At 33.4% G+C, this 13,865-nt stretch overlaps 1 protein-coding gene and 1 long non-coding RNA gene across 3 annotated transcripts in view; one reads left to right on the top strand and one right to left on the bottom strand.

Moving 5' to 3' along the window:
• The window catches only part of LOC132909059 (uncharacterized), an 81,366-nt gene extending 76,334 nt beyond the window's left edge, over window positions 1-5,032 (bottom strand). Inside the window, exon 1 of the long non-coding RNA XR_009658490.1 lies at window positions 4,454-5,032. This is a non-coding gene — a long non-coding RNA (uncharacterized LOC132909059). The remainder of the gene's footprint in view (window positions 1-4,453) is intronic.
• The window catches only part of LOC132908972 (cadherin-87A), a 582,211-nt gene that overhangs the window by 550,632 nt on the left and 17,714 nt on the right, over window positions 1-13,865 (top strand). For both annotated transcript variants that reach the window (XM_060963473.1, XM_060963472.1), the window contains one exon: window positions 13,191-13,325. In XM_060963473.1, coding sequence (XP_060819456.1) covers window positions 13,191-13,325 — 135 coding nt within the window. The remainder of the gene's footprint in view (window positions 1-13,190; window positions 13,326-13,865) is intronic.

The following is a 13,865-nucleotide window of genomic DNA, read 5'->3' as shown; positions in this document are numbered from 1 at the left end:
CTGTAAGTATGAAACCGGAATTTGCCTATAGATGGCCCTAGCTGATAATGTAGTTATCACTAAACTGCGTCATTGATGCCAAAAGTCTTTGATGACATCTCACAAACATTTTCGACTTACAACAATACAAGTTTCATACAACAGCATAGTTTGTAATAGCGTTGAACATGTCGAATTTTGTGCCTGGAAACTACGATTTGCGGACAGCATTGATTTTCTGTTACCATTTGAAGAAAACTGCTGCAGAATCGCATCGAATGCTTGTCGAAGCTTACGGTGAGCATGCTCTTGGTAAATCACAGTGCTTTGAGTGGTTTAAAAAATTCAGAAGTGGCAATTTTGACGCGAGGAACGAAGGACGTGGAAGACCACCGAAAAAGTTTCAAGACAGCGAATTGCAAGCATCGTTGGATGAGGATAACGCTCAAACGCAACAACAACTCGCTGATCAATTAAACGTTACACGAGAAGCCGTCTCCATACGTTTGAAAGCCATGGGAAAGATCCAGAAGGTGGGAAAATGGGTTCCACATGAACCGAATGAAAGACAGCAGGAAAACCGAAAAACCACTTGCGAAATGCTGCTCGCCAGATACAGAATAAAGTCATTTCTCCACCGAATTGTGACTGGCGATGAAAAGTGGATATATTTTGAGAATCTTAAGCGTAAAAGATCATGGGTAGCTCCAGGTGAACCACCGACATCGACTACAAGACCAAATCGCTATGGACGGAAGACAATGCTCTGTGTTTGGTGGGATCAGAAGAGTATGATATATTATGAGCTGTTAAAACCTGGCGAAACCGTTAATACTGAGCGCTATCGACAACAAATGATCGATTTGAATCAAGCTTTGCGTGAAAAACGACCAGAATATCAAAAAAGGCAACACAAAGTATTTTTGCTCCATGATAATGCACCATCGCATACAGCAAAACCGGTCAAGGAAACGATCGAAGCGTTCAGTTGGGAAATACTTTCGTACGCGGCTTACTCACCAGACTTGGCTCCGTCCGATTACTATTTATTTGCATCGATGGGACACGCACTTTCTGACCAGCACTTCACTTCTTACGAAAATGTACGAAAATGGCTCGATGACTGGTTTGCCTCAAAAGAGAGACAGTTTTTTTGGCATGGCATCCATCAATTGCCAGACAGGTGGGAAAAATGTATAGCTAGCGATGGGCAATACTTGGAATAAAATATTTTTAATCATTTTCATACAATAAACGTGTATTTTCTATATAAAAATTCCGGTTTCATATTTACATACCTTAGATTCTTTGTAATGAAATTACAAACACATTGTATATTGCTGTATCGTAGCGTCATTTCATCAGCTGTGGAAATTTGTAAATTTCAAACGACGATTACCTGCTTGGCGAAAACCGAAGGCAGTCGTAAATTGCATCTGTAATTTCGTTACGTGTAATTTAAAATGTATCGTGCTGTGATGATTCCATTATAATAATGATGATTTCAAATCGCTACATTTTTCTTTCATAATAATATTTATTCGCGGATTCGTCTTTCTTTCAATTTGAATTTTAATTTATTTCTTTCTTTTAAGCGACAGAATTTTTCGTAAAGTGACAGCTTTTTTAAGCTCAGTTGTAATATTATTATCGCGTGCATCCCTATGATCCGTGGAAATGCGATGAGTTTCTCGCATTTCCTTCTCTACGTCATGAATCTTGACATAACAAGCATAAACTTAACGAATTTACTGGCAAGAATATTGCCTTCTCAATTATAAGTTCCGCGTTGCGATGAAAATCCACTTGAGATCATTAGAAGATCACGCAAATTGTGATGAATCAACTCAACAAGTTTGCTATTACCGTGGAATTTTGGAACGGATGTTACCATTAATATTGTTGATAAGGTCTACTGAAGTAATAAATTCGTCCTGTGGAATTATATTAAACGTTAATGCTAATTACGTGCAACATGATAAACAATTAATTTCACGTAAAATTTTATCCACTGAACAATTAATACCAGGTAACTACGGCAAAAAATGTAATAACATTAAACGTGTCGTGAGAATGTCGAGTAAAAAGAAACAAAAATTTCCGATTATACGAAACGTTTTTTCATTGATTTGAAATATTTTCCTATTGAAAAACATCTTTCGTAATGGAACGAGTTTGGAAAAAAATCAATAGGTGAAAAAGGCTCCGATGGATCACGTAGTTTCGAGAAATAATTTTTCTATTAAACCTGCACTGATTTACGAGGCAGCGGATTGCTGATACGTTTTGAGTGATAGTTTACATATAATATCGGGAAATTTTGTATTATCGAGGCTCAAAATTGTATCAATATGATGAAATATTATACAATACTACTTAGCGAAATAACGATGGACTGATTTTGACTGGATTATCAACACGTTGATACTATTGAACCGAGGAAAATTAATGTTGTTTCGACTAAATTAATTACGCATAATAAAGAAATAGAAAAGTTTTGATGCACGTTTGTTTTCTAAAGTATAAATAATCGCTTTTGTTAAGTTCGTGGCTTTATTATTACAATTACTCCTTTTATTGCAACTGTTTTGTATAGATATGTTCTACTTATTATTACAAATATTAGATTTTATATTGTATTATAATATTGTAAATAAGTACTATATAGAAATATAATATATTAAAAAATAAATATAATAAATATAATATAATAAAAAATAAAATGATTAATATATAAAATAGTAAATATAGTATTATAATATTGTAAATAAGTATTATATATAAATATAATATAATAAAAAAGACAATGATTAATATATAAAATAGTAAATATTCTATTATAATATTGTAAATAAGTATTATATAGAAATATAATATAATAAAAAAGACAAAGATTAATATATAAAATAGTAAATATTCTATTATAATATTGTAAATAAATATTATATAGAAATATAATACAATAAAAAATAAATATAATATTATATATGATATTATATATAATAAAATGATTATTATATAAAATAGTAAACTTATAGTAAAAACATAAACGACATACAAAAATATTAACGTAGACAACAATTTTATTTACATACGTATATATTTATAGAATAAAATGAAAGCCTTTAATTTCATCAAAAGATATATATATTATAAAATTAATTTATGATATAATAATCATAAAGAAACAATATATAAAGAATCATATAAAAATAAATATAAAGAAACGAACTACGTTGTCGAGATTTTAAACATAAAATGACTGAACATACATACGTATACTGAATATGTTGCAAAACTAAAAATTAAGACGAGTTGCAGAAATTCGAGCAAATATTGGATTATTTTAAAAATTGCGCTACTCGTGCAGTTATCAAAAACTTCGCAGAAATTAAGCTTTGCAAACTAAAAACTGACTTATACAAAACGAGTTTTCATTACAGAAACATACAAGAGGATTATAGAAGTCTGGCGATTCAAAAATTTCTATCATTGGCAAAATAGAATTTTCTTTTACTTCTTCACTTTCTCCTTTTTCTTTAATTTTCTCACCGGAAGCTTCTTAAAGTACGTACAGACATAGCTCGTTTAAGAAGCTGAAGAGAAGCTAAAGCTATAAATGCTTCGGTCTAGAACATCTTAAATAATTTCTGTTGGCTTATCTGCCGAATCATCTAAGCAGTTCAAAACGGAACAAGTTAATGTCCTGCATAAATAAAAGCACGGTAAGTGTATTCACTTGTTCAAGCTTAATATGCAGGCTCTGAGAAAATCCTACTGCAAAATCTGTCGTGTACGCGGACTCCTCCTGCATTATTTCATAGGGTTAAATCACGACGAATATGTATGGTTGTTTGATTTACGAGCACAAAGCGTCGTACAATACGAAGTTAATACTAATTAAAGAGCCGATCATTTTTCCAGCCTTAATATTTCACATTGTACATCCATTGTTACAAGATAAAATTGCGTTTGTTTTTTCCATTATCGTGTAATCTTTTCACTCTCAACCTCAAGTTTTCCGATTATTTAAATAGAATAATTTTAGAAATGATCGCTTATGGGTTGATGCGCGTACAGTTGATACTAAGTATTATAACCAACAAGACCATAGAATAATCTTTGATGTTTGTCTTTATGCCTGGAGCTTTTCTCGTCGTGTATTTTCTAGTATTTGGTGTCCTCTTACCGACGGCGAATATAACAAGTTGAATATTTGAAAAAAATATTAACATAAATTTTGAATACACTATGACAAGTGACATTTGGAATACTGCCGCGTATATTAGACAATGTAGATACACAACAAACATGTACATAACGTAGAAAACAACTTTTCGATACCCAAAAGTAACTTTTTCTCACTCGCTTAAAATTGTAATATAAATATTTTCCCTGCAAGCAGTTGCTTTTTCTATTTTTTAATATTTTTTTATAGCACCCACTGCAAAATTATCGTGCCAGGTACACTTACCCTTCCTTCTTCTGCATTTCGTGTCGCAATCTTTTTCGAATAAGTATATTTGACGGCTCTGGTGAATGGCACTGTGTAAGGTGCATTCCGAGTGCCATTCTAAAATCTGATACCTTGATTTTTGTTTTTGTTGCTTGTTTATAGAGTATCATCGCGTTTGAAATTGATGTATTTAACAATAACTCTAAAGCTAATTTTATATATCACTTGGGGGTTCTTCTATGTGGTGTAGAATATGCTATCATTTGGTCCGATAAATCTACAGCACATTTTCCTCTGTTGTAATCTACCACTACCATTGGTTTATCACAAACATAATTTTCTTGCGGACCTCTACCATTTTAGCCGAATGTTTCGTCGAAATCATAAAAATAATCATAATACTGTTTACTAATATCTTCTACACGTTTTAACAATATATTCTGCACGTTTTACTTACGACGAAATAACGAATGCGAATGGTTTGTTGAAATAAACGAAGCCTCGTTATAATATGTCGCTATCAACTGTTACCAAGGCGCACGATGGTCACCCGTGATCACCAATAAGATAAACGGTTCATTGGGGAAGAATGTTGTCTTGCATCACCAATTTATTATTATTTTGCCATTATATGCTTTTCATAAAAGATATAACTTAGAAAACACGAAGTTGGCACCCCGCTGGGGGTAGCCACCCACATGCTATATTTATTTTTATTTTATTTTTTTTATTACCAATGACATATAACACTTTACCAAATGTCCTTCAGGACAAATTGTAAAAACCAAAATAAACTATAAAAAAAAAAAAATTATATGCTTTGAGTAATAAAAATACTCCCGTGGCGTCCTCAGCGAAACATGTAATTTCCGCGTGGCAATCAAAGTGTTAACATTTTGGGTCCCAGGGGTCTTTGAAAAAACAGGGTCGAAAAATCGCGAACAGTGCGATAGCGCTCGTCATATTTGTTATTTTCATGAAATACATCTATATCATTATATATACGTACTATTAGTTTATAAATATTTCAAGTTTTGTTCAATCAAAGCAGAAGATAACAATGAAATACAAAATATCGTCTACAAATCTAACAAAATCTAAACAACGCGATCGCACTGCTTGGGACTCAAACGACTAAAGCGTTGATCATCCTCCAGTAGAATAGACAGTTATAGTCAGACAGCCAGAGCTTATACGCGAGAGACGACGCTTCAGTTTCGATCACTTGATAATACAATCAGTGAATGCGACGTGTGCAAGCAATAACGAAATACGAATAGAAAAATCAGGATTTTTCAAAGAACAAGCATCGAATGGTGTGGAAAATAAAGTGTCGTTCAGATTAGTCAAGTTAGCGGCTTAAAAATTCAAAGAATTTTACTAGCTAGCATAAACCTGTTATTCGTTTGACTTAAAATATTTTTCTTTTTTCAAGTTTCTACGCTTTAAGTATGCTTGTTATCTACTATTGTTTCCTTGATTTCGCGTTGTTTGTATTTAATTGATTAAAAATTTTTCAATTATTCCTTGACCTAAGGAAAACGACAGTTGCTAGGTAAGACGATGTTATCTACAGTTCGATGCTGTTTCTTCTCTTTTAAAACGCGTCATTTCCTTTAAACGTCGTTTTGTAAGTATCCATTTTCCATTGGATAGCCGTCTGGGGTCAAGCGACTTGAATTCAAATGACTTGAAATCAAGTAATTTGACTTGCACGAACACAAACGTGGAATCAAGTTATTCGTATTCAAGCGACTTCAATTTACCTTCGAAGCTTACGAATTTTACGTATGACTTAGTCCCGATATCAATGATTCCAGATGAAAAAACGGATGATTTACAATCTACGCGTTTAAATAATTCATATTATTTATTCGTTATTATTCATTCATATTATTGCACTTAATAAGAACAGTGTGCGTCGTATGTGCATATACCGCGAAGAAGAACAGAATATATCGAAAATAAAACATTTGCTCTCTTTGAACTTCTGAAAGAATCAAGTATTGTCTTGAGAATGATGCGAAGCATTAATTTTTAATTAAATTCAAGTACTGGTTACTGTTATTTTTCTTTCTCTGTGATCTATAACGATGCAATAACGAAACCGATGACATAAGATGCTGCTGCTGTTGTTTTCCGATAAAACTTTCCGTTTGTACATCGAGAGGAAAATCAATGGAGCGAAAATGAGAATAAGTAGAGAAGGATTTCGAAGCCGAGGGAAGCTGATATATTAAACGACTCCAGTACCTGGATTGGACCAGATCTTTCGATTGGGAGGAAAAAGAGACGCAAAAGAACAATTTTGCAGCGTGTATATAACAAACTTTATTAACTCGCAACGCGACTTTTCTATACGGTATGTCGCACGGTGTATTTTCTTTTTAAATGAAACCATAAATAAAATTTAGTTTGCACGAATTTGTTAGAATTTGTTACAATTAGAAAGTATAAGATAAGGTGATTGGAAACTCAGCATTTTATGATTAAAGTGTATCTTGAGTACCTTTTTTCTTGCCACTGTTCATTACGTTGTTTAATTGCTCTCGTTTAAGCAAATATATTTCAATTTGTAAAATACTCATATTAAAATTTGTTATTAGCTAATACGTATATTTAATCGTAAAATTGTTGGTAAAAATATGATATGCGCAATTACACACTTTTTTACAAGAAAGAATAAGAAATTAAAATTTCACTTGAGATAAAGATACAGCCTGATTTACTTGCTGAAATCCTCTTTCTAATGTAAAATATTTTCGTTCTTTTTGTAATGTTTGTTTATATCGAGAAACTGCGGAAAATAAACGTTTAACATTTTCTTGTGTTGGTTATTTTCTATTGTCAAATTGCTAGCATTGTTGAAATTGTAATCGTTGAAATTGTTAACATTAGTAGATAATAAAAAATATGTAAAATCCTTGGAGGATTATCGTTTACTAAAAAAATATCATCGCCAGTTTCGTTTAGAATTATGTTAATTTACGATCCTTGTTACTATTTATTATGTTATCTTCTGCTAAGATTATTAATTTTATTCTTAGTTAAATATGCTCTCGTGTGTAATGTAAAAGTTGATTGAAAATCGTAGAAGCACTTACTTTAAATCTCTCTAATTAGAATTTTCTTCGCTGATAAAAGAAAAGAATTATAATATCGATCACCTACAGCCTCTTGCTTTAATCCAAAATCTAAGAATATCATTTACATAGTATGATAGTATTACTCGTGAAATGCAATATCGTAATCACGTACAAACAGATGAGATCAAATTTATGAATATGTAAAATAATTACGTAACTTCTACGTTATGTGACGTTATAAAGGATCAAAGAATAAATTATTACTGATATATAAACAGCTTTGTGGTGCAACGCTGTGGTGTACAGGATAAATAATGCTGGCAGAATAAGAATAAACAGAAAACTTGACGTTATTAAAAGCAATGAAAATGTCTCAAATATACATGCGAGATGTGAAATGAAATACTCGATAAAAATTTTCTGGAAACAAAATATGGTCCTTTTCTATGAGAAACGTATGCTTTGGGGAAAAAACGTCTTCAACGTTAATTAATTACGCGCTTACTCATGGTGGAAATTTCGCTATAATTACTCTTCCTACTGTAAAGCAAACTAAAAATATTATGGAAGAAGATACTAGTTGAAGAATATAAGAATATGAGAAAAATGTAAAAAGTGTTTAATTTTCAGTATTTAGTTTAAGAACATTATATTATTTTACGTTAATTATTTACGTGATTTTAAGTGGAGCTTTATTAAAGCTACTAAATATTCAACAGTTGTAAGAAAGTAGCACTTACCAAGTTAATCGCAAATCATTCTTTTATCAACTCGATGTATTTATGTACTTCTTCGCTGCATACTTTTACTGAAACTTAGTATTAGGTTGTTCGAAAAGTATTTTTCTTTTACAGGCACGTCTTCTATAACAACGCATCTTTATACAAACATGAAACCTAATCTGCCGAACGTTGTGATCTTTATTTTGATAGAAGAAAATTGATCATACGTAATTCGATAAAATAATATAAAACGAAAAATGTTGTGCATCCATTATTTCCTTATAAAACGAAAGAAACTTTTCGGACGATCTAATAGTTTATTAGCTACTTAACACGTTAAATGTCACGCCAATTTTACAAATTTTGACCGTGGCACCACGATGAATTTTTTATTATACGATACATATAATGTTGAAATATTACCTACAACAAATATGTTACGGTGTATAATCATCGTTAATGAATTTATCTCACTGAGGTCACCGGTGACCCCCATGGCGCTGTAGTGCAATTTCGCTCGATTCACTTATTTTTTACGATTATCAATTATCTCATATTGTTTCTTCGCGTTGCTAAATAATTGTTCTATGTTGTTACGTCCCAGGACCTACCATAAACCATAATCCACCCTTCGATCATATTTATTTGTACCCGCAATAATCCTAAAGAACCGTCACAAGATTCAGCACTTTTTACTTTACTGTCAAGGCCCTTAATTGCTATCAAACATCATTCAAGTCGAAACGTTACTTAGGGTTATTGTTCATTAAGATGAAACACGGAAAAAGTGAGTTTTCCCTACGTTCGACAGCCACTGGTGAGGGGTGCACATAATAGATCTATATGTCATGTATAAATAAAACTATTTTTATATGCTTTATACTGCATTAATTTCGTCACACCATTGTAGCAACGATGGTAATAATACAAAATTTATAACTGTTGAAGTTGTATGTGAAGATGTATGTGAACAAAGGAAAATTGTAAGGTAGAAAATATATTTTAATACAGAAGTGTAAATACAAAGAAGCAATATAATTGAGCTGATCCAGATCCGCACGCTAGCAGTGTCACCCTATGACTGAAAGCCCTGAAGCCATCGTCGCCTGTCCACTGTTTATGGTCTGCCTTCGTCCCAGTCTTTTGTCTATACGCTATCGATCGCTTCAGTGCTTGAGAAAACTTAAAAGACCAGATTTTTTTTTTTTTTAATTTTATTTTGGTTATTTTACAATTTGTCCTTGCGGACATTTGGTAAAGTGTTATATCTTGTTGGTGAAGAAATTAAAAATATAAATAATAAATAATATAGCATGTGGGCGGCTACCCCCAGCGGGGTGCCTAAAAGACCAGATGTAGAGATTTTTTAAAAGTGGTGACCACTTCAATAATAATTATTAACATTTGTTCAAATTACATATTTCTACTAATCTTGGTGTGCCGGTCACCGGTGACCCCCATAGCGCCATGGCCAAGTTTAATTCAATGTGTTAAAACTACTACGACTACTCGCTACTTAAAGAAACTGCAAACAAGCGATCGTTTGTAAATAAAACAAACGAAAACTCGGAGAAATACATTTCGTCCGAATCTCCAGTGTTTACAGTCAGGCGACTGAAAATTGTTTACCCATCGAATAAAAACCGAACGTGCGCACAGTATCTTATTGCAGAAACGCTTGAACGGAGGTGGTAAAGCTATAGAATTTGTATGGAGAAACGGCGAGGGTATTTTCGCAGCACAAGCCCTTGATATTGGCTACGCTACGGCGTCAAACATTTCCTCATAACTCGTAACAACTTCTTCTTCGACGTTACTAGCGCGTCATAAAGGCGGAAGATTCCGTAAGACGCGACTGTACTCGAAATTTTTCAACTTCCGTGTTTGCACGGCATCCGATAACAGTACAGAAATGGCTGAGCGACACGGTTTTCCAAATATATATATATATATATGTCGTAGATGAAGGGACGCCGGAGCCTTCCTTTCGGAATATTTGGGAAGGTCCCCAATACTTTAGTCCAGACTTTTTTATTATAGTCGTACTTAAACAATAAAACTGAAAAATAGCTGCTTATGAGTTAAGTCAATTATGATTATCCGAGAATTATGACAGTGGGCTTGGACTCTAAGTGACGTAATGGGTCACTGAACGAAGCCACAGTCACGGGAGGGACGTGTACCTAAGAGAAGTATAAAGTAATTAAATAACTCTCCTTAAAAACAGCGATTGACCTGAGGAATACGGAGAGGAGTATATAAGGGCAGTTCCACTTGGACCGAGGTGCAGTCCGATAAGTTCGACTAGCCCAGTGAACACGTACATCGAGTTCCTAATCGCAATCGTCATCCCGTTGACTGTGTATTCGTTATCGAACCTAAATTCATCGTCATAGGCATCTCGATCACTCGATCATCGATATCACTTGTTAACTTTTGTAATACATTCGCATAAACAAACATCATCTGGTATAAGACAACTATGGACAACTCGCAGCAAGACTCATCACACGCCCCGTTTTCCAAAGATGATCCGACATATATATATAGATATACATATAGTTATATGGCACGAGAGTGCCTCGTATCGTATTTTATGGTGGCTAACACGGCATACTGTGACAGACCTTTAAGCGATCAGATCACGGAGAAAAATAGCGAGCACGAAGGGGTATTTTATTCGCAAAATATCCAACGCGTTTATCACAGGGGATACGCGGAAATTATCTGACCACGCCAGTTGTACGCGACGATCCCGAAGGATGCGGCTGGAATATTAGCACGTAGACGCATACTCTTACACGCTTTACCCTCTACGTCATATCCGCTCGATAAATTCACGGGGCCGTTAGACGACCAATAAAACTGTAAAACCTTTTAACTAATGGCCCCGCTGGCTTTACGGCGGCGAACTTTAATGCCTCTTTTCGTTTTACACAGACCGTGGAACGCACCATGCATGTTCGGTCATTAAACCAAACTAATGTTTACAACGGCTCTATCATTTACCAAAATAGTCGAATTTCCTCGTTAATTGTGGCGGTTATTAGAACGAGACGTTCAGCATAGTTATGGTTCAAAAAGATTATCGAGGCAGAACCGATATATGGACGATACGTTCGCGTATTGGGATTCATTTTTTAGCTCGTTTATTTCCTGTTTTTTCTTTCTTTATTTATTTCTTTTTTTTATCGTTTCTACCACTGATTCGTCGAGAGACTTTCGTGTAATTGAAAATATTTTCATTTTATCGGCGTACGACAAATTTTCGCTCGTAACATGTAGCGTTGCAACACGCGCAGAAAAATAAAGAATCTTGAAGCTTCGATTCTACGAAACGGCGTGATTTTCATACGCAGTCTTCCTATTGTCGTTTAAAAAAGATCGACAAGCGAAAATGCGGACTTTTTCGAACGTAATGAAAGTATTGGGTTGGCAACTAAGTGATTGCGGATTCTGTCATTAGGTTGTAATGGCAAAATCCGCAATCATTTAGTTTCCAACCCAATAGATGAATACGTTTGTAGCGATTTTGCAATGTATGGAGCACTTTGTTGATAACAATTGGAATTACAGAGCTGTTGATTCGTGAAGAATTACGAAGCAACAACACCTGCACGATGTAACATTTACAATTTGCTGCGCTAGTTGACGCAGTTATTCTTAGAGGATACAGCTACTGTAATTTTTGAAATTACACTTTTCTTTCGAAGAAAAGAAACGTTTTTGTTTCAAGTAATGATATTTGCTTTAAATACATTGTCTATCGTTTTCCATATTCTTGAGTCATCTTGTTTGAAAGAAAAACCGCAACAGTTGTGCTAGTGACACTATTTGTATACAGTATCATGAATAATTACAAACGCAATCCATTTTTAGATTTTTCGTGATATTAAAATAAAAACTGACGAAATCTTTTATACAATTTCGACCTTCAATTATACAATTAAAATTTATATTGTACATAATACAAAACTGAAGATATAACAAACGAAAGATTTGTTCCATCAAAGTCTGGAAAAAATTGGATTTTTTCCCCTAAAATTGTGTTTTTGGCTGTGAAAAAATATAATGTTAATCTTTTAAATATAATATAATTTATTTAATAAATTTCATACAATTTTAATTTTTACTTTTATTAAAGTAGTAAAAAAATCTTTTTCATTAATTTTTATTAATCCGTTACCTACACTATCCTTCTAACTTATTTAAAGTTTTGATCTGAAAATCCGTCCGCACTGATTTTATTATTTTTTTACATTCCACGATATTTTCTGCAGGTAGCTTCTCCTGATCGTAAACTTTTCTCGCTAGAAATCCCCATAGGCTTCCGATCGAGTTTAGTTCAAAACTCGATGCTGGCCACCGTAATAATTCTTTTCCGAAATCTTGAAACCATTTTTTTTTTTTTATATATAGAAGTTGCTGAATGAACTTCGTTGGAAAATTATCTTTTTGTCAATTTCATTAACGATACAACAATAATTTCACTTAACATATCCAGCCATGATCAGTGGTGTCTTGAAAATACCGAAGAAACAATACCAAAAATATAATAATTATTCACAGTAATTATAATTCTTAAAATTGCATTTGTTTGTAATATAAACAAAACAATGGTAAAATTGCAATTGTCACATTCTAATTATTAAAAATCAAAAGTAGGAATCTGCTATTATTATATTATTATGTCTTGAAAATATCGAAGAAACAATACCAAAAATATAATAATTATTCACAGTAATCGTAATTGTTAAAATTGCATTTGTTTGTAATATAAACAAAACAATTGTAAAATTGTAATTGTTATATTATAATTATTAAAAATCGAAAGTACGAATTTGCTATTATTCTCAATAGCATGAATTTACATAAAAATCCGCAGTCTGCTGAAAAGCAGCAACAGCAGAAAGTCGATGCACGATCAATATAATGTCTTTGTTTCAGTTCCTCGACGCCTGTGAAAAGTTCGGCATCGTGAACGTGGAAAGAAGATTGAACTCGTACATGGGCGCCTTGGTGTTGCGCCAACCACTCGACTACAGGGAGAGGCCCTTTTACCAATTGCTACTCAGGGCAAGCGTGAGTACAACTCGAAAATTGATTTTAATTATGCTACTGGTGCACCGCTACCAAACGCCACTTTGCTGCACATCCACGTCCCGAATAAATCTATTTATAATAACAAGCGTTGAAAATTTTGGTCGCGTTGCTGCATACATAACTCTGCTCGTCTAATGAAATGATCGTCAACGCGAGGGAAAAAGTAGTCGGGTGCCTGGAAACTTACAATTAGCATACGAGCTCTTGATATCGAAATGTATTTTTCTCGGAAACGAAGCCTCAAACGGAAAAATGTTACTCTTCTTTTTCGACTTATTTCTGCATGTAGAATCACCACTCCACCGCTTATACTATGATTTCGAGGTTTTTCCTCGCACCCTGTGTGATACTGTGTCTCAATTCGACTTTAGTTTGGTTATTTTTATCACAAAAAATGGCTAATTCTTCCATGTAATCCGATAAATAAACCAAAAGATTCTCGTTTGTCACAAAATTGCCATATCTTCGACTTACTTTTACACGATAAACGTCCCAACTTTTCGATATACTCTGTATTTT

Source organism: Bombus pascuorum, chromosome 7 (assembly GCF_905332965.1).
Source record: "Bombus pascuorum chromosome 7, iyBomPasc1.1, whole genome shotgun sequence".
NCBI classification, from domain to species: Eukaryota; Metazoa; Arthropoda; class Insecta; order Hymenoptera; family Apidae; genus Bombus; species Bombus pascuorum.
Note: the sequence above shows the minus strand (reverse complement) of the source record. Positions and strands in the feature narration are given on the sequence as shown.